This window comes from Chelonoidis abingdonii, chromosome 7, assembly GCF_003597395.2.
Source record: "Chelonoidis abingdonii isolate Lonesome George chromosome 7, CheloAbing_2.0, whole genome shotgun sequence".
NCBI lineage: Eukaryota > Metazoa > Chordata > Testudines > Testudinidae > Chelonoidis > Chelonoidis abingdonii.
Window position 1 is genome coordinate 96,629,105 of NC_133775.1, and position 21,927 is coordinate 96,651,031.

The following is a 21,927-nucleotide window of genomic DNA, read 5'->3' on the forward strand; positions in this document are numbered from 1 at the left end:
GTCTGGCCTGAAGAGGAGCTCTGTGGAGCTTGAAACTTCCACCAACAGCAGCTGGTCCAGTAAAACATATTACTTTGCCCACCTTGTCTCTCTAATATCATGGGAGCAACTCGACTACAACAACACTGCAAACACAATAACTTTATTTCCCAAAGGAAATCTGCACTGAGAACATGTACCTTCTGTTTATATAAGGGAATAACCTGTATCCACCTGCGTTTGGACACTGTGGGAACAACATGCACACGCTTTGCATGCCCTAATGGGACAACAGGGAGCTTCACTGCTTGATAAACTAACAACCCAACGATAAAGAATGTGAGATAGGAAACTGACAGTACAACTTTATTTTGTATTTCATACAAACGTTCTGCCCCAAATGCTTTACAGAGTTAAATAATAGAGTTAACAGACACTTACGGTATTTACAAGGTTCATTCTTGTCACCAGGCTGGTACGGCAGCTAGAACAGCAGTCTGGTTTTAGTCATTTGTTATGAGACAAATAATATAAGCGAAATGGAATCAGTCCAGGAACTAATTTACCACAGGATATTATTGTGTGAGGCAGCTCCATTTTTAAGCTACTCAGGGGAGCAAATGAGTTGATTACTCATAAGAAAGAGTGGCCATGAGACAAGTGTATGGAAATTTTGATTTGTGGGAACTTATTTTCAAATGAAAAGAGAGGTAAGTTTGAATCCCTAAGGTCAGATCTTGCCAGCAGTTATTTATATAACAGCTAAACAAGACCACTGAGTACGCCTAAGTGAATGGTTTGCTTGATTTATACATTCAAACACAAGCGTAATGAAGCAATTTATGAATGTCTAACATGGTGCCTCATGTTAGTGTTACAACACATCTGAAGAGTATGCTGGACACCTGCAGTGTGAAAAACCGCCTTACAAATGGGGCTGAACAGGAGACAGAGGTGCTGGAAAGTGGTAGATGACTCAACCTGACATATACGTCGTTCTCACAATACATTTGGATAAGCTAGGTAGGCCAATCTCATAATAACACTTCCTCCTGCCCAGTCAACTCTGCACTCAATCCTGTTTGTTCAGAAACTTCCATGTTCTGCTGTACGTCACTATGCTTCCAACTTACTGCCAGGTCCCCATAGGATTATTATTACACGTGCCCATCATGCATTAACTATCATTCTTTGTTGCCACAAATATTTTAATAACGAGAAAATGGGTAAGGGCCTAAAGAGGATGTTTGACTATTGATTTCTCTGTGGGAACCACAAGGATGTAAAGTGTCTGTTTCGAGTCAAGCAAATCCAATGGACACGCATGCTTGTGTCCCATACCTGATATTACACAATGGCTTTCTGAGAGAGGGCACTTACAATAGGGGAAAATGTCTTTACAATCTTAAATCTTGGTGTTTGATTAAAAAGATACTTCATGGTTAAAAAGACACCTTCCAACTGAGTATGTCAAGGTGCTTGACAACATGAACTCAGCTTCACAATAGCCATATGAAGAAGAAGTCTTACACTCATTTTACACATGAGGAAACTGAGGCAGAGAGCAGGGTTAAGTGACTTGCCCCAGGCACGACTGGCAGCACACCCCATATCTCTTAACTCCTAGTCCGGGACTACCATGATTTCTCATTAAGCAGACAGTTAGCTAACGGGCACATGAGAAAATGAGCATGAACTTTTAAGTGGAGCAGTAAAGCTAGAGAAAATGAGCCACAAGCAACATTTATAGAGGAAGCGCAAAGAGACCAATTGTCAGCGATGATACATCAGCACGTAAATACCTGAGCACAACCCCAAAACCAGGTAAGGCAGGCGCCCACTTCACAAAACATATTATAACCAATTAAGCTGGGCCCAGTAATGTACGAGGTTAATAAACTAAGTACAAATGAATGTGTATAACAACTGCAAAGTAATAAGCTTCCAGTAGTGGTGGGCAAACACAGTGCAATAATATTTTATACTTGATTAGGAGTTTAGCAGTGCAGCTAATCATTTATAGTTGTCCAAAGTATCAATGTTCAGATAATCCTATCCCTTAAGAAAGACTAAGCGTATGTAGGAGGAGACCTTACACTCAGCTATCTATGTGACAGAACCCCCTTATGTTACCTGTACCTTAATAATTAAAGCCACTCCTCACTGAAGGGAGTTGCAAACCAGGATGTGGATGGATTTACAGACTTGATGCAGGTTTTGATGGTGAGCACAGGATATAAAAGGGGGGAAAGGTATTTTCCATTACCAGGAGAAACACATGGGGCTAAGGGACAGTGCATCAAAGCCATAGCCTTTTGTCTCTTGGGATGAACACTGGGTTCAAATCCCAAGCGAAAACAAGCTACTGTCTAAACCACATTATAAAACTACTGCTCCATTCTGCGGGATGGGTAACTTTTGTTTGGGGGAAGTTCAGGGCGGGCATGGATGGTGCATAGTTGGTCAGGATTAAACTGCATAACTGAAGAAAAAAAATAAAAGAGCCAGCCCTTATTTACCAAAATGTCAAGCTTTCAGCCATGCTATTAGGCTGTCACTTCCATTAGCACCGCTGTAAATCAATGATACTCTGAATGCATGAAACAAAAGCAAGAATGGACATGCTGCTGTCAGCTGGAATGACCCTCACTCTCTCACACAGAGAGATGTCCTCACCCTGCCACCAGAAGAATTTCTGCAACTGAGTTAGACATACATGAACAGCAGCAGCCAGACTTGTGGCACCTGGACTCAGGATTTCCTGACCCTGGCTTCTCATGCAGCCTGCCAATACTACAGCACATTCAGCACTAGGAAACCTTGAATACCAGAGCTATGCCAGCAACCGGTTTCACCAATACACGGTTAACCAGGTGTCCTATTTCTAGCAGGCCAACCTCCCTCCTGTGATCCAGCATAGCTTCAAACAAAATAAAGAATATGCCACTCAAACCCTCACAGCCTCTCTGTGTCACGGTGTGATAAGCAGCCATAGGAAGGACGATTTCTACAGGTGATTTCTATGCCTAGCACTAGCCAACAGATCTTTTTTTCTGACCTTCTTCTGAGACCCCATTTCTCAGACCCCTATTAGGGAAAAGCGATAGGAAAGAGGGGCAGGCCGGTTGCCCCATCTATACTGGTTTGTGCCTGCCCAGAAGAGGCAGCTGTGTATCAGAGTGCCATGTTTTGCTTTCCTTACAATTCTCTGCACTAAGCAGGGCCGGCTCCAGGCACTAGTGAAGGAAGCAGGTGCTTGGGGCAGCCAATGGGAAGGGGCGGCACATCAAGGTTTTCAGCGGCAATTCAGTGGCGGGTCCCTCAGTCCCTCTCTTCCTCTTTGAGCTGCCGCCAAAGTGCCACTGATCGGCTTTATCTTTTTTCTTTTTCGCTTCACTGCTTGAGGCGGCAAAAATGCTGGAGCCGGCCCTGGCACTAATGGGCTGGAGTAGGGGAATGGGGCTACTGCTCCTAGGCAGAAATAGCACCCCCCATCAGATAGTAACTCTTTTTGATATTGATAAATAATCCTGTCCTAGACTGTTCAATTCAAACCACAACACATTCTTTTCTGGGGAGTGATCAAAACCTATGATCTGCCTGGAACAGAACTGAATATTTGCACTGAATGTTTTACTAGGAGCTGCGTGGAATGCCATGGGGAGGTCTTGTGTTTCTCAAGAGTTACTGTTGATGCTCTTTAACTGCTAAGAAAAAGACCAGAACTATAACCAGGATATGGTAACCCTGGCAACATGCAGTTCAACGTTCGGCTTTCTGACCCAGAAAAAAGGTGATTTGTTTTCCGTTCTGTTTTTAAACCATGTCTATGGTTCAAAGGTCGGATATTCCAGCAAGCTGAGTGTCTCCAACCCTCACTGATCCCAAAGGGAGTTGGGGGAACTACAGTCCACCAGTTTTCAGTGGAATGCACTCTATCTCTCTCTGAAGTGCAAATTCAATTCATAAGGGTGGACTAATCTCATGAGCTGCCTAGTATATGGTGGTTATTGTGGCAACTGCATCCTACTGCAGTGGGAGAGGTCAGCAGAAGCATACATGACCTTTCTAAAAGAAAAATGTTTCCAGGCTTCTTATTTTTAATGTCCTGGTAATGCAGGGGTAAGGTTTCCAAATCGGTGCATGGGGGAAATTGGCCACATGGCTTCCATTAGCAGGAATGGCAATCAAACAGCCAAATCTCAGCTCACAACTTACAAAACGGCCCAAAGTTCAGCCAATACTGGATGTCAGATGCCATTCCAGCAGGATGCCCAAGGAAAATAAAATCCTCTGAACAGCAGAACAAAACATCTCTCCCAATAAAACCAAACGTTTCCCCAAAACAAAAGGGAAACCAAACCTTGTTAATGGCTCGGCTTTGCACTGAGCATCAGTGGGTCCAAATCTGATTGCACTCACTCTAGACCAGGAAGAGTAGCTGCATTTACCAGTTCTGATGTACATTCTGTGTTCTTGATGGATTTTGCTATTGGTTCCACAGCCAGCCAGCACGGCAGGTAGTTTTAAGAGCTGCTGTACAATTCTAGGGGCCACTGAAAACAGCAAAAGCTGGATCAGGCCTATGATGAACAAAAACAAAGCTACCCTTTGCCGGGGGAAGAACAAAGCAGTCAAACTTAGGAGCTGAAGACCAGTTTAGGAATCACCCAGGCAGCCCCAGTACGATTTCAGGGTCCCAAGCATTAGATACCAGAGAATTCCAGCAACTATAAGGAAAAAGAAATCAAACGTTATAGCACAGGGGTTCTCATACTGGGGGTCGGGACATCTTGGAGGTCGTGAGGTTATTACATGGGGGGTTGCAAGCTGTCAGCCTCCACCCCAAGCCCTGCTTTGCCTCCAGTATTTATAATGGTGTTAAATATATTAAAAAGTGTTTTTAATTTATAAGGGGGGGGTCACACTCAGAGGCTTGATGTGTGAAAGGGGTCACCAGTACAAAAGTTTGAGAACCACTGTTATAGCAGAATGTAGGTGCAAAGTGCCTTTTTGATTCTTTTTTAGTGAAACCTGGATCAGGTCTGCACATCAGGTCAATGCCATGTAATGTAACTAGTGAATTTCACTGTGGCTATTTTTTAAAAAGATCATTTTTGCCCAGGACAGTCATCTCTGCTTAATATCAGATCTTGTCTGAAACTCTCTCCACCCCACCACCACGCTGCATTGCAGGAACACAGCTTCCACATGGTCTCAATGTGTTACTGAAAGGTATGGATCTAAAGCAATGCAATAAAAGTTAGTTTCTCTTGTTAAAGTGCCTTATTTCCTTTGAGCTTTTAAAATGTTTTACTTACATTTTAAAATGAGAGAAAAAAAAGAATACTGGTTTTATATGAAACATAGTAGAACATTAATCAATATTTACACAGATCTTGGACAAGGCCATGGCAGAACTTATTTAAACCACCCCCAGCACAACAACCCAAAAGCAGAGCGTCAAAAGGAAGGAAAAAATCTGTTCATATGCTTTCAACACCATCCCCTTGAGATCCCTAGTGTAAACCGCTTTATCTCTGAATAGGCATTTTACTGAGACGCTAGTAATCAGAGCTGATTACTGACATATTTTAAAACTAGCGGCGTGCGTGTGGGTGGGCGAGTTGCCTTTTGACCTCTCCAGGAATAGAGTATGCACTTAGACAAGTTCGACTTTTGCGTTTGGATAAACAGCGACAACATCATATCCTTCGGGGGGCTTAACCCTTTCCTTCGCATGCGTTTCACAGTACAGCTGCTCCTCGATGAAGAAATATCCCCTCTGCTTCAGGTTTAGGCCACAGTCATTGCACATGAAACATTCTGGGTGGTAGAGCTTGTCCCGAGCTTTGACAATGGTCCCTCTGTTGAGTGTAGGAGAGAAGGCAGATTACACACCAAGCTGATGTCAAAAGCAACAGCGAGCGCACTCTGGAGCAGTTTGTTCCACTGCCCAGCATAGCAAAGAAACATGAACGTAAATGGCATTTAGTGGCATTTTGAAGATATCATTTGACCCCTGCAACCTCTTCTGCCTCCGTCTCTAACACCCCCTTTGCTCCCCTGCTGGCCATCTGAAATCCCACTGTGAAAATTCTCTCCCTCAGCCACTGCTTTGATTATTTTGACCTCTCCTCAAGGGCCCAATCCTGCTTCCACTGATGTCAGTAGCAAAATCCCTGTTAATGTCAGTGCCTGAAGCCATGGACTGGCTCCTTACTGCCTTCTGCATCGAGTTCTCCTCAGCTTCAAGGTGCTGCTCAACTCTCCTCTCCATCATAGTCCCCTCAGCTCCTTTTTGCCCCACCCACATCTCTCAACCTGGTCCTCCTCTTTACTTCCTTCTTCCATGCCTATCTCCACAGCACCTCCCACATGGTTACGTTTGCCTGGGACACCCTTCCCATCCCACTGTGGCACTTTTGCATCTGCTCTTTTACATTCTTCCTTGAAAACTCATTTCTTTCTCAAAGCCTATCAGCATTAGACTGTCCCTCCACCCCCACCTCTCAAGGGCCCCGGTGGGCGAGGTAATATCTTTTACTGGACCAACTTACGTTAGTAAGCTTCTGTAATAAAGATATTGCCTCCCCCGCCTTGTTGGCTTTTGTCTGTCTTTTGAGGGATCATGTCTCCTTCATGTTCTGTACACTCAGACACTTGGCACCTTCCAGGATTGGACCTTGGAGGGGATGTGCATGGTAAGCCATTTCCTACTCTTGTGGGTTGCTGTCTAACAACCTGAATTCCTTACCCCATGCCTTGGCATGATGCTGGGTGTGCAGCAACGGTTCTCAACCTATTTACCATTGCGGGCTGCAGGTTGAGAACCACTGGTCTGGAGTATCTACATTCAGCCAGGATGATGGCAAGGAGACCAGTCTGTGAGAGCAGGGAGCCATCCCCTTAGGCTAAAGCACTAGCCCATTCACATGCGAATGTAATAAAATGATGGTCTTCATGAGCCAATTATGGGAGATCTCCCACCACTGCACTCCCCCCGTGATAGCAAGGATGGAAACATGAACACGGACAGTGCACAGGAACTTTTACCATGTTGTCAGCAGGTCCCGCCTGGACTCGCTCTAAATGACGTGTTGGTAAAAATGCCTGTATTCTGCATACAGCATTGCAACAGTGGGAGCTTTCTCAAAAAAACACCCTCAAACCACCCACCACTGCATGGCTAGTCAAGCAGACAAAGCCCTACAGACTCTGCAGTCATTTACTAGTACTGAACCCAGCACCTTCAGCATGAAAAATACTGGCCTCCTCCACTGGAGCCAAATGAGAACTCAGTTTGTTGTGGGATAATAAAAGGCTGTAATAATTTCTGGGGCCATTCACATGCATTAGGCCAGTTTATTACAATAAGCATGGTAAAATCATAGGCTTCATTAGAAATCATTACGTCACTGTACTGGTCATATTTTTTTTGCATCTTGAAAAGGCAACCAAACTGTACTGGGGAATGTCACCTTATTCCAATTTTATATCTTGTGTAAGGTCTCGCTGGCAAGAAATATGAAGATTTGGAGGACTCTGCTGTAAATATTAATAGAGCCACTTCTGTTAGATGAATACCACAATAGAGGTCTTGTGAATAGTTGGTCGTCCTTTTCCATTGCATGGTGTTATTGACATCTAATGCTATGGAGAGATCATGTACTTACACAATCCCATTTCCACATCTGGTACACTCAGGAAGCATCTGCAATCCAGACATGGCACCACCAAGTTTTGATACAGGAGATTTGATGTTTCTTGGGCCAGTCAGTCGGTCAAGTTTTTCACCTGCGAAGAGTTTTGAAAAGACACAGATTTAAAGTTGACCTCTATTTTAGATGACAGATGTGATGATTCTGCCTGAGAAAACATGATATACATATTGCAACAGAAAACTCTTCTTGCAATTTGCATAACAAAGAAAATGGTGGGACCGTTTAGCAAGTTCAGCATTTAAGTTCACAGAACACTGATAGGCCTCACATAAATCCATTGTACATCATAATGAAGCCAGAGAGTTAAGTAACTAATTGCTCAGAATGGTAGCAATGAAATGGCTGTAATATAACCATTGATTACCACATCACCATCTACTCGAACATCCTCGATGATCTAAACGGACCCCATCAATCTACACAGACCAGGGCTGAATTTGTTTGACAGATTTTTTTGGGAGCTAAGAGACAGAGATGGGGAGAGAGAAGCACACTCATGAAATCATAGGAGAGCAGAACAGACGGAGTGGGTTTTATCTGAGTGAGATTAGATGTATTGTTTTTTATATTCAGGACCACTCAAAGAGAAGATGATGATTAAAACCTTTTGGAGCACAGGGCAAACCAAAAAAAGAAAGAAACCAAACAATAACACAGTTAAGTGCATTTTTCTTCTTAGGAGATTTATTTGTTTTATTACAACTATCGTGAGTCAGGAAGACTTTTGTGAGCTTAAAACAAAAAGTAAAACAGCATGTTAGAAGCTGACTTTTTTCTTGGCATTAAGTTTTGTTTCACATCAGAGACTAGCCAAACTAAAAGGAAGCAATGAAAGCTTTATGCATGGTGACTGGCACTCTCTCTCATATGAGCGAATGAGTGTGCATGCGTGCATGCATATATTATATATAAACGTTCACTATATGTATACTCTCTCTCTCTCTCTATATATATAAGTATACATATAGTGAACATTTATATATAATGTATCCACTCACTCACACTGATACATGTACATATTGCCAAAAACTGTAAAACTTAATGTACACGACTAACTGCGAGGTTTTCCAGAATGCCCTGTTGCCCACCAGATCACAGCTGCAATTTTGAATATGCTCATCCAAGCCCCCATTCAGCAAAGAACTTTAAGCACATGCTTAATTTTAGACACATGCTTAAATTTCGTTGACCTCCATGGGACTTTAGCATGTGCTTACAAGCAGGGCCGGTTCCAGGCCACAGCGCGCCAAGAGCGTGCTTGGGGCGGCACGCCGCGGGGGGCGCTCTGCCGGTTTCTGGGAGGGCGGCAGGTGGCTCTGCTGGACCTCCCGCAAGCATGCCTGCAGAGGGTCCGCTGGTCCACCGGAGCCGCGGGACCGGCGAGCAGCAGAGTGCCCCCCGAGGCGTGCCACCGTGCTTGGGACAGCGAAATTGCTAGAGCCAGCCCTGCTTACAAGCTGTGCTGAATAGGAGTAAGTATTCATCAAACAGTTACTTTGGATATTTAATAGCTTTGATTCTGCCCAAAAGTGCCTACTACAGCTTAAAAAAATTCTGTGTATATAAAAATTAATTCTTAGCATTTTTAATCAACCAAGGTATCATTCTTCCGGGCTGTTTATTGATATTGGCCCTATTGTTACAAACAGATTCACACAGTATATTTCTGATTTGCATTACGCAGTGGTGCGTCCCTTTCTTTTTGCTCAGAATTCATTTTCCCAAATGATTTGGGGATAAGAGAAGTGCCTCCTCTTCCCTTTCAGAATAAAGATGCAACACATAAGACAACTTGCTTTGCTTTCAACACAGAAAGACAGATCAGTGCATTTCAGCTCCAGTAGTTACCAGCAAGACTGTACTTTCATCCTTATAGAAACTGTTTGCAGTTAATGTAGAGGAGGCTATTCAATTATAGAATTAAGAGGTGAGCAAAGAGCCCACAAAACTGTCTCCCTCCCAAAGTCAGGGTGTTTTTTTGGGAGGGCCTTTTATTATTTCTCTGTCTTTGCACAGTGACAGAGTCTTAGTCATTAAGACTGAGCCAAAGCATGATAGTGCTCATGATTTTACAATCAAACAACTAAGATCATGAAAACCAAAGACCCTCACAGCCCCCTACAAGTAAAACACAGAAGACTTGAAATAAGACAGCCCCTCGCTCTATGTGTGACTGACTGCCCAAGCAACCCACTGAGACTGTTAAGCCCAAGAGGCCTCCAGTGCGCTTAGCTGGACTCAAGCAGAACTCGTTTGCTGAGATTTTCTGTTGAGCATTGACTGACACAATCGCGCGCAAGATCAGACCTCACAGACTGAGAGATGTTGTATTTGAGCTATTCATATATTCATTTGCCAGTTTTTAAAATATCACCCTCCTTACGCCTGAAGCTGCTCCTGTTCCTAAGCTAGGGAACTTGGATAACTTTGACAGAGGTGGGGATAGAGGGAGAGGGAGAGAGAGAGAGGGAGAGACAGATTTTAAAAGAAGGCAGGACCTTCGAAACCCTCACCAGAATGCTAGGTCCTTTCCCTCTGTTTCTGCAGGCACAGAGCCCCACAATAATTTATGTTCCTCAGCTAGGCAGCTACTAACTTTAACTAAACATTCTTGTCTATGCTTTGTGGTTAGGGCTCATCTTTCATGGTTGAGGGGCACCCAGTGAGGCAACTGTTAGGTTTCTTTACCAATCCTGTCAGATTCCCAGCAGGAAACACTTCTTATTAGAGGCACAATGTGAGGCCAATCATCATAAAGAAAAAATACTGCTTCTGGCAGGAAAATTTTCCATATCCCCAGTCCTTCACGTGAAATACCAGGTTTTCTAAGACTATGAAGATCTTGCCTTTAAAGGGACACTGAACACTAGTCCTGAACCCGAAACTTATATTTCTTCTTTTTTGTATTTAGTTTTAAAAAGGGAGAAAGGCAGATCTGAAGAATCCTGATACGAATTTAAAAAATTTGCATCATTTAAAAAACAATAAAACTAAATCTCTTAAATGGAATCTCTAGAACTGAGACTCCCCAATACAATAACATTTTCCTAGTGCACCAGAACCCAGAAGTGAAATAATTTACCCCATAGTGAAAGGGATTGGTCTATTTCCATCATCCAAGCTGAGTGAAATGCAAAAGAAGCTTAAATTAAGAAAAATACATTCAGATTTTAAAATGTTTTATTTTTAATTACCTATGCGTTTTATGCTGACAGAGTCTCTTCAGAAGAGAATATTTCATTTTTAATCCTTTACAAAATGAACCCCAGTAACTTAAACAATCAATGCTCCTGGCCAGAGTCTGTGGCTGCAAAACTGGTCAGGGATTCACCAGCCTTATTGTTTAAAATCTTGTGGCTTTTTAAGGCAACCTCATAATTTTTGCAGCCTGGCTCATGATTTTTGTATGGTTGGAGATGAGTGGACAACAGTCATCTAAAATATGGGCTTTGTTATATTCTATAGGAAACTGGCTGCAGGACTGAGTATAACTGACACTGCTGACTCTCATTATTATGTTTGTTCATGTAAATACCATTTATTTAAATAGAAAAGATGGGTGAGGTCATATCTTTTATTGGACCTTCTGTGGGTGAGAAAAACAAGCTTTGAGCTTACACAGAGCAATCCTTCAGGTCTTCAGCACCTGAAGAAGAGTTCTGCGTAAGCTCGAAAGCTTGTCTGTCTCACCAGCAGAAGTTGGTCCACTAAAAGATATTACCTCACTCACTCTGCTTCTCTAATATCCTGGGACCAACATGGCTACAACAACACTGCATACATTTATTTAATAGGAAACTGATATTCTATTAATTATGCTCCCAATTGTTTCTAATGTATTACATCTGTATGATACTCCTAGGAAAACAGTCGCAGTGTGCATCCAATCCGCAAACCTGGACACCTGGCTTCCACAGGATGCCCAAAGTCTGAGTTTGGATGCAGTAAGCACAGCTGCTAATCTGGGCTGTGTGTTCAGGTACCTGGTTTGAAACCGCCATTGGGGCATTTATTGCTGGAGAAGTGTTCACATGTCTAATCATTCCAAGTCTCAGCACAAAGGAGGCGAGACTGAAAACAACAGGAACCAGAACAGTCAGTTTCCGAGTTTCCTTTCAAAGTGCTTTCCAGGCCTGTGGAATGATTCAGTAGAGAATTACACAGAGGCAGTTAGCCAGGTCTTTTTCTCAAGGGATGATGTGGCTCAGCCGAGAATGTGGAGTCTAATCCTTCCACAGGCAAGAAGCCAATGTATGTGCACCTGTGCAACAACAGGGAAAATCTGAGCAGAGGTTTGCCAGTGACCAGGTAATGCCTTTGCACACTGTCACAATGTCATTTCCCAGCATCCACATAAGCAATGAAAGCAGATGAAGGTTGCTGGCTGGGTTAGTTGCTGAAGTGGTTGTGGCTGGTGGAACCAGAGTGCCAGGAGCATGTGTCAACAAGCTCTCTACAATGGAAGTGAAGAGGAGGTTGCTAATCCTGTTTGAGAGCTTGTGGAAGTAGGAGAGTCAAAATCCAGTCTTTGAAGTATCCCAGTACTGAACCAAAGACATTCCTGCCCAGTCACACACCACATGCTTTACGTAGAAGTCCACAGCTCTGCCTCAAGCACTAATCTCTTTCAAGTGGTCCAGACACACCAAACTGGGCTGGATGAAAGCAAAGCTGTGGTTTTGTTCTTAAGTTCAATACATTTCTTTCCACATACTCAAGATCAGTGTCACTGCATCATACCAACTGAGGGGCAGATTTCAGCTGTTCCAGCCCATGTGTGCAAAGTGAAAGAGACAATGTAAAAAGACCTTCCTCACTTGTGCCTCTGCCATAGCTTGTGGGGGGGCTGTTTGGTGGGGTTAGCCCCCTGACATATCTAGGAAGGATGATGAAAGAGAGGTCCAGTGGTTAAGGCTCAGGCCATGACCTGGCAGAGCAGGGTTCAAATCCCTGTGTGACCAAAGGCAAGTCACTTAACCTCTCTGAGCCTCAGTTCCCCATCTGCAAAATGGGAATAACAGCATTTTCCTGCATCAAAGGGGTGTTATGAGGACAAATACACTACAAATTGTGAGGTGTGCAGGTACTACAGTAACAGGCAGCGAGCAGTGGAGCCAACGCTTGCGGTAAATGGCAGAGAGTGTCATGGCATCCTATCCTGTTCCCACTCATCAGAGTAGGTGGGTACAGCTGCAGGGGGATGTGTCACTACACTCTGCTGAGGTTCAAAGAGTGGCACTTTGTATGCTCCCCAGCATAATTCTGGAAAAGTTAGCAGAAATTCTCCCAGCCATTCCTGTTGCACTGTACCACAACCTGCTCAGTATCATAAAGCCAGGATCTGGCCTTCTCTGATGAGTGACCACCATACAGCTAACTCTGTTGGGAGCAGTCACCTTAGTATCAAAGCACTGACGTTCCAAGCTTGGAAGCGCTTTTATCTTTTTTATCTTTGGATCATAAAAACAAATAATTCTTCCTGTTATACCAGCACAACCTCACTGAAGTCAACAGGACTGCTCCAGCACTGTGGTGAAGAGCGTCTGACCTATTGACTATATCATGAGAAAAAGAGAAGGTGTTGAAACATGTAGGTTTTCCCTTTTGTAGGGCATATTATATTCATAGGTAACAAACTGACTTAGAAGACCATAAGAATTAGGAGGCTCGGGGGAGTTTGGAAAACTCCATATGTACAAACAATCTGAGACGCTGTCTCCTTACCATTCTCTCCAGCTTCTAACATGCCCTGCAAATACCGGAATGATCCAGACTGTTTAGGCTCCGAAGCTGGTTTTTCGTAATCCTGGAGCATCTTGTACACATCTGACTCCATGTCAATTCCATTTCTGCTTCTCGGGAGAGGTTTTAAAGGGTCAGCACTATTTAAAAGCAAAGCAATGTCAGATGGTAAGCAGCTATTGCATTCAGGGGAGGACCAAGATTCCCAGCTAATTAGGGATGTGTGAACTCGATGGGGTTGGAAGTTTTATGAGCAAGCCCAAATGTTCTGTGTTTCCCCAAACAAGTCTGCATTTCATTAAACTTTTTCATCCATAAATTATATCCACGTTTATTTTCACAGAGGTTTAATTAAATCCCCCACTCCCATGTTTTTTGCCTATAGCAAAGTTTTCTCTAGGGAAACAAACATGCAAACCATGAAAGATAAACTAGTATGTTGCTTGCTCTTCTATTGTGCAATATAACTAAGGATTGACCAGTTATCAAGAGTCTTAGAAAAAGGGCAGCTGCTAAAAAGCTTCATAAATTACCGTGCCACACATGGAATGTACTGAAAAAATTCATTAAATTAATGACTCAGTGCTATGGAAGCCACCCATCCATTGTTAAATGGCCTGACATCCGGGGTATTTTTTTGTCGTTGCCAGCTACAGCCCCTGTGGATATGATGTTATCTGCAGTGAACGCACCTTTCTAATCCAGTTTCCTTCTGGATAATTCTGCATTGAAAAGGCCAATGGTATTTGTCCCAGAAAGTCCAAGTGTTAAAAAAAATAATAAAAATACTGGGCCCACAAAAATGACCACTAAACAAATTGATAAAACACCCTCCAAACCTTCTATTTTATCAGATTCTCTCCCACGTTCTTTGATCCCACATTGTCTGTTTAGATTGTAAATTCTTTGGGGCAGGGGATTGTCTGTCTGTATTCAAAGCACCTGGCACAATATTGGGTGCAACTGAAACAAACTATGTATAGTAATGAAGGCCCTGATTCAACAATCCAATCTAATACAGCAAAGCTCTAAAAGGACATGCTTATGTTCCACTGACTTCAAAGAGACTTCAGCAAATGCTTACGCATACTGTTGAACAGAGAAGGTCTTAAGCATATGTTTAAATGCTTTTGTTGAACTGGGGCCTAATAGCATATTATAGCACCTGGGGCAAAGACTTTGTCTTACTTGTCTGTGAAGTGCCATACACGTCAATGTCTTTATAAAAACAATAAAAATAGCCAGAGCTCTTAATTCCCATCAAACAGCAGAACACATCTTACTCATCATCTGAGTCACTGTCTCCACCAGCATTGCATTCATGCCAGTACATAAATCAAACAAAATTTGCTTTCAACAGTGCATTTTCTGGAAGTAATCTGGATCTTAGATTCCTGCTGTGCCCAGCTTCTGTTTGGAATGTGCACTTGTTGGTGGGCAATGTAGGAACTCAAAGCTGAACCTGCAAGATCAGACAAGCGGGACTTGATTTTCTAACATTCTAAAGGGCAGTCAGTGATCTCTTCATCAAGTCAGCAGTGGCAGGACTGGACTGGTCACCAAGGATGGAGATGCCATTATAGACAATAGAGGAACAAGATCCACCACTAATTAGGGAAGGGTGTACCACGTACTCCATGGGGTTTAAGGTTTTGCAAGCTGCCCCGAGTGTTCTGTGTGTCACCAAACAAGTCTGGATTTGATTAAACCTTTTCATCCATGCATTACATTCTAGTTTATTTTCACAGAGATTCAATTAAACTCTCTTTCCTCCTGCAATGTTTTTCTGCCTATAGGGAAGCCTGGTCTAGGGAAAAAATTATGCAAGCCATGAAGCAATCTATGCATAATTCTCTGAAGGTTGTGATGACCATGAAATCTTGAGTCAGCGAGCTGAGCTGCTGCTGCTGAGAATCGTTGAGTGCACATGGAACTGCAAGTTGTTGCAGCATTTACCACCAGTGACTTGAACCTGACTCTCCAGACTCTTTGCCAGTTGCTCTGGTGTCCTTTCTGCATGTCTGAAGTTCCCTAACTACCTTGTTATAGTGGTGTCATCCGTCAAGTCATGCGTTTTCAACTAGGGAGTAAACTTGTCTTTAATCCAGGCAAATTCCATACTTGGAAAAGACTGAGTTCGTGACCCAATTCTGAACCTATGAATGCGTTCAAAATCAAGCACAAATGCACTGACTCATCATTAAAGCTAATCCCCCTGTTTTTAGCCAAGGTATACAAAGCCACATTCTGCTCTCAGTGATTCCTGTGCCATCTCAACAACTTCAGCATCATTAATGTCAATGAGGCTGTACAAGTGTAACAGAGGGCAGAATTTGACCCATCAAGTCCCCCAGGTGTGAATTAGTACAGACACACAGTACTCCACAATCTGAAAAAGCTTCTTCACTGTCAGGAATTAATATGGGCATTTTTCCTAGTTCAGAACTAATGTATGACATAAATTGCCAACAGCCTCAAATGAAGATACTCTAGTCCGCAAGCTGGGCTGCATCAAAGTTTCAGCTATTCATCTGAGCTGTGTGTGGCTAGAAAACTGCTCGATTTTCTATAAGCCATAATATACCACAGCCTGCCAAACAGCTGCATTGACCTAGATTTACACACGTCCCAATTTATTGGACTTAGTTTTGTATGAAAACCATAATCCCAAAATCTGCTCCAAGGCTTCACTTGGAAGACTAGTCACTGTACAACAGCAATCATAGCCTCTACGGGGCAAAAACCTTTGATAAGTGTCTGGTGGACAAACACTTCCTTAAAACAAGATACTGAAGTTTATGACTAACTCAGGATCATTAGCATCATCCCACATTGGGATCTCATCTGGTGACTGCTACCTATCCAGTTCCATTAACAGTAAAAGCATCTGAATCAGGTAAATTCCAAATTCAGTAGTGATATAAATGATGGGGTAAGTTATACAATGGGTGTCAGTCAGGCTGGCTGCAATTCATGAACTAGAGTAAAATGTACTAGTTATGGCATTAAGTGGACAGGCAAAACAACTTCAGCCAACCTGATATCCACACCAGCTTGGCATCCTACAGGTAAATTGGGAATTGTGTGGAGATAGGTAGAGAGGGGGAGATCTTGCTTTTATTTCACAGCTTCCTGTTAATTGTTTGTCCTCCTACACACATCCCTTCTGTCCCCCAAACGCTCAGTTACATGTTATTTGTGCATCTACTAAGTGCCTAATTGGTGCAATTTATGCCATTTGGCCACTGACATTACAACATGTATAAATTACAATTTGTGTAATTGGCACCACTGAATTTGGCCCACAGACTTTCATGGGTGTTACCCTTGATTGCTCTAAGAAGCATTTTGCTGAAACTGGCCTTGGTCCTTTCTAATGAGCATAGAGTAACATGCCTGCCTCCACCTGTGGAGAATCTGCAGAAGTTAACAGAGGTGATTACAAAAATCCAGAGTCTCTGCCCATTTGAAATCCACACTTGAAGGGCAACTGTCAACTTGGATTTTTTTTTAATTGAATACTTAAGAAAACAGTTGCTGACAGAGCCCCATTAAATAGCATGTTCTGATTTTTTTTTTAAAGATGCCTTTGAAAATATTTACCCTGATTCATGTGCATAAGGGTTTTTTCCATCAAAGGAAAAACTGAGTAACTGACTATATAAAGGAAACTTGAGAGTGACTGTACACAGCGTTGTCAAATGTACAAAATAAACTTAAAAAATAGAGAAAATCGCTTTTACTGTCAATATCTGTTGGTTATAGTTAATTTAGCTGTTACCTGGAAGCATAATAGGTACACCATTTTCAGACAAAAATGTGGTTTTACCAAATAGGAAACTTCTGTTTAAGAAAACGGCCAGTCAGAATGTTCAAACATACAGATTATTGACCCGTTTTACTGACTACAGAGAAAGATGCAAGTACTAAGCCATCCTTGCTTATAGACCATCACTGGTTGTGCTGTAGTTCTTATGTATTTGTACTGAGTACAATAAGGGGCAAAACAAACAAACATCAGCCACACACGGCATATACCTATGTAAAATAAACAAACACTGATGCTGCTCCCATATGGCATTTTGATTAGAAACTTGAACCTTTAGCTCCAAGAACCCAGGTTCCCCATTAATGTGGGATGGCTGCCATCTTCACTGGCGCATTCAACATTAGACTAGGAACCTCCAGAGCTAAAAGCTTTGCAGCTTGCAGTCAAAAGCCAGTGCGCCCTATCTGTGCTGTACGAGTCTTCTATCCTTTACGGACACAGCATGGAGGGGGGACCTGTTATGTACACCCTTTCCCCACAAAGCACTTTATAGAAATTGCTCTTTAAAAATGTCAAATTCCATCATTAACTGGCAGCAATATAATCATACAATTAGAACTTTTCTCACACCTGTGTGGCGAAGCAATATGGAGCCCACTCATCTGTGCTGGCAAACTGGATTCAACATTGTTATTTGGATAGAGTCGTGTTGGATTATTGTACTGTAAGTTCAACATCTGTTTGTTGTCAGTAGGGCTCCCTCCGGGAGCATAGGGCACTGGTCTTCGGCTCTGAGTGGGCCCATTATCCTAAATGAAAGAAGAAACAGAAAACGGTGAGGTACATGGCTCCTAGTATTAAACAGCCACTCCAGCTATTCTTCACAGCCTATAATAGCATTTCATTTGTTGTGTGTAAATAAGCAGAGGAAGAGAGAGAAATTCACCGGGGAAAAGGAAATTCACTTTTGACCCATAATTAGATCTTGCTGAACCTGTACAGCTTTCATTGGTCTATAATTAAATAAGCTTGACTGTTTCTCAATATTCAGCCATTGCTAATTATTTCGCATTTCTTCATTTCCCCCATATGATCAATATTTATTTGTCCTGTGAAGGAAGAAAAAGGGCATGATTCACATTTCAGTTACACCATTTCATAGTACAGTTGTGCTCTGTTCCCATTTACTCCTGATTCACACTGGTGCAAACAAGATCAGAATCAGACCCCTGGGCTACGTATTCAGGTTACACAAGAGTCCAAATAAAGGGCCAGATCCTGACACCCTTTCTCACCTTGAATAACACCTTACTCCACAAATAGTTTAATTCATTCGAATGGGACTGCTCTTGAAGTCAGGAGTTACTTGAAGTGACTAAGGGGATCAGAATTTATCTCAAGTTAATAACTTGGTATCTATATTTACATTTTTTGCTGGCTTTTTAGTGCCTGAGTGAAAATTAACATTTTGCAGGGCCAAAATGATGGAGGATCTGGTCTCTCTGTCGTATTTCCACCAAACAGGAACTGAAGCATTGTAAAAAGACTAGTTTTCATGTTATTTCAGTTTGTGACAAAGTTCCTCCTCTACCTTGGTGGGTCCTGCACTTATTGACGGATTTGCTCGCCTCACAGATTCACCCTGTGGATCAGGAAACAGCCCATAGACCTCCCCCTCTGGTAGAAGCCACAATCCAGGTCAATTCCTCCTGTGTCTGATCAGGAGTTGGGAGGTTTGGGGGGGAAACCTGGGCCCGCCCTCTACTGCGGGTTCCAGCCCAGGGCCTGGTACAGTTGCGCGACAGCTACAACTCCCTGGGCTACTTCCCCATGGACTCCTCCAAACACCTTCTTTATCCTCACCACTGGACCTCCCTCCTGATGTCTGATAATGCTTGTACTTCTCAGTCCTCTAGCAGTACGACTACTCACTCTCAGCTTCTTGCACATCTCTTGCTGCCAGTTCCTCGCACGCACTTCCTCTCCTCTGGATCCCTTTGGCCTGACTGGAATGAGCTCTTTTATAGCATCAGAGGAGTTTTAATTAGAGTCAGGTGCTTAACAGCCTCACCTGACTCTTAGCAGGTTAATTGGAGTCAGGTGTTCTCATTAGCCTGGAGAAGCCTCTGCTCTGGTCACTCAAGGAACAGAAAACTGCTTCTCCACACTCAAGGAACAGAAAACTGCTTCTCCAGTGGCCAGTATATCTCCCTTCTACTACTCTGCTTTCTCAACTCCTCTTGGCCCTGGCCAAACTAGCCATCTACAGCACCAGGGAGGGGAGGTTGGCTGATGGGATTTCTTGCGACTGTGGGGCCTATTTCCGCTCCTCTGTCCGTTCACGCATCCGAGCGGAGTTCCTCTGGGCGGTGTCCACTGGCTCCCTTGATGCCTTCGAGGAGCAGTGGGCGTTGTCTGGGGTTCTCTGCTCGGTGTCCCCATCGGGTTCCCTTCGTTTAGCCCTGTGACCTCACTCCCGCTCCTGCTTTTTTTCATTAGTTGTCCCCCAGAATTACTTGGTGTTCTAGACCTGTGGATCCTCCCCTTAGGCTGGGGGGAGGTCCTTTAGAAGTTGCCCGCCCACCCCTGGGATGCCAATAGGATCAGACTCTTGTATCCCACTGGCCTGGGTCTGTCACAAGGGTTAAGAAGCTCAGGTTACCTGGCTGACACCTGAAGTAAAAAAAAGAAAAAAACTACTCTGCTGTTCCCAACTGGCCTGGGTCTATCACAAGCTATACAAAATATTAACAAAGGCTGTAAAACCCACTGAAAAATATTTGATCCTGTGCACACCGGAAGGTACAAAATACATCAGAAGTAACATTTACTGCTAGAGGTGCTCCCTACCAATCAAGCTGTACCCATGTTTTATCTCCTTTTTAATATCCTGCTTGGCGAACTATCAGTAGAAATAAGAACTGTGGTATATTGACAAGGGAAGACAGGTTATTTCATATCCAATTATCAAAAACAAGGTAAAGCATCTGTAAACCAAAGGGCAGTACTCTTCCACTTGCCCTGTGCTTGTTAGTTCCATTTGTGCTAGTCAGGTTCATGTCTGTATTGATGGAAGAATAGATATTTACATGAGAGACATTTTAATTGTAACGTGTTCTGGGCTGGGCTCCAGGAGCTACACTGATTTATACCAGCTGAGGATCTGGCCCTCAGTTTTCAACATTCTTGTATATTTAAGGCTCGTGAAAAGCTAAGGAGAAAAACCACATTGTGACCAAGTAATGGAGTGCACAGTTTGGGTTCTATTACCAGGTTTATTTTTGACTGAAATCATCCAATAAATGCTAATTGGAAACAAAAGTTTATCACTGGCATATAGAATGAAATAATTTTATGTCCAAGTATAGTAAAAATTAATTAGTAAGAAAAATAAAAACAGACCCAGCCAGAGGCACAGTTTTTAGCATCCAATCCTGAAATTCTTCCTCAGGCAAAACTCTTAACAATAGCAGTGGGATTTTTGCCTGAGTTGGCAAGATTGGGGATATAGGGTCTGATCCTGGAATCACCTAAGCATGTGAGTAACTGTATATGTGAACAGTCCCATTGGACTCAGTGAGACTATATGTATGCATGAAGTTACTCATGTGCTTAAGTAGTCACAAAACTAGAGCATTCTTTGTAATGCTATTTCAGAGACATATGGGGGAAATAATTGCTTCCAACATATTAGATCAAATTATCTGTTAAAAAATGATTTCTCTGTTGGGAATAATATTTCAGTTTTTTCACCTGAATGATTCTTTGAAAAAAAAAACAACAACAAAAAACCCATCAGGTCACAGTTCCCAATTCCCAGATTTACAGTATTATTTTAAGGGAAATAAAGCAAATACTTTCTACCATGCCCCAGAGGGGAAAAGGAAGGCCATAAATATTTGAGGGAAAGCAATAGTGTAAATTGGCCAGATGGTAAATCATTTTTAGTAAAAAGCCATCGGTTCTTTGGAAGCCAATCCTGTAAATGTCTATGTCAAAGGTCTGAAATTGCATTTCACTCCAAGGAAATTGAATGCTATCCTTTCCTGAGTCAGATGAAGAAACCACAGAGCAACAGACATAGGCTAGTCTGGGTCATGACTGAGGTTTGGCACTTCTGTTTTACATGGATGAGCCACTCAGAACTATGGACCAAACTCTCCCCTGACAGATACATGCCCAGCTCCCAGAGAAGCCAACACAAATACATGTGTGTCCATGGAGAGAATTTCGATTGAAATTATTTGGGAGGCATGTTTCCCTCTATTATGGAGTAGAGTGCATCTGCTTTGGAGAAGAGTGCAAGTTATCTGAGAGCATTATGCCACTGACCCTGTGCATGCTCTCACTCCATCCCCGCCCCATTGTAGGTACATGGTGAGTAGTCAACGTTCTGCCGATCGTGATGGGGTGTGCTGGAGGCAGTGAAACCAGGCTAGACTGCAAGTTCGTCTAACTTTAAAGATTCTCAGAAGTAAATCTGCCTGGGGGTTAATTCTTGTTCAAGTAACATTATCTTCTCACAACCACCTTAACCCTTCTCCCTTGGGTGCGGGCACAGAGGGAGGGGCCCTTCAATGGCACAGCTCCTGATGGCACCCAAGCAACCACAGAGAGGACATGGAGAAGGATCCTCGCTACCTTTTGTGCAGGTTTGGGATCCCTCTCCTTCTTGGTTGGAAGATGCAAAGGAAAAAGTTTCCTGGGTTGACC

The 21,927-nt window shown here is 42.9% G+C and overlaps 1 protein-coding gene across 1 annotated transcript in view; it reads right to left on the reverse strand.

The window, feature by feature from the left end:
- Positions 1 to 321: 321 nt before the first annotated feature.
- The window catches only part of PDLIM4 (PDZ and LIM domain 4), a 93,299-nt gene continuing 71,693 nt past the window's right edge, over positions 322 to 21,927 (reverse strand). The window contains exons 4-7 of the mRNA XM_032769184.2: positions 17,845 to 18,023; positions 13,428 to 13,585; positions 7,656 to 7,776; positions 322 to 5,846 (exon numbers count right to left, since the gene is read on the reverse strand). Of these exons, the coding sequence (XP_032625075.1) occupies positions 5,642 to 5,846; positions 7,656 to 7,776; positions 13,428 to 13,585; positions 17,845 to 18,023 (663 nt within the window). The 3' untranslated portion in view covers positions 322 to 5,641. The remainder of the gene's footprint in view (positions 5,847 to 7,655; positions 7,777 to 13,427; positions 13,586 to 17,844; positions 18,024 to 21,927) is intronic.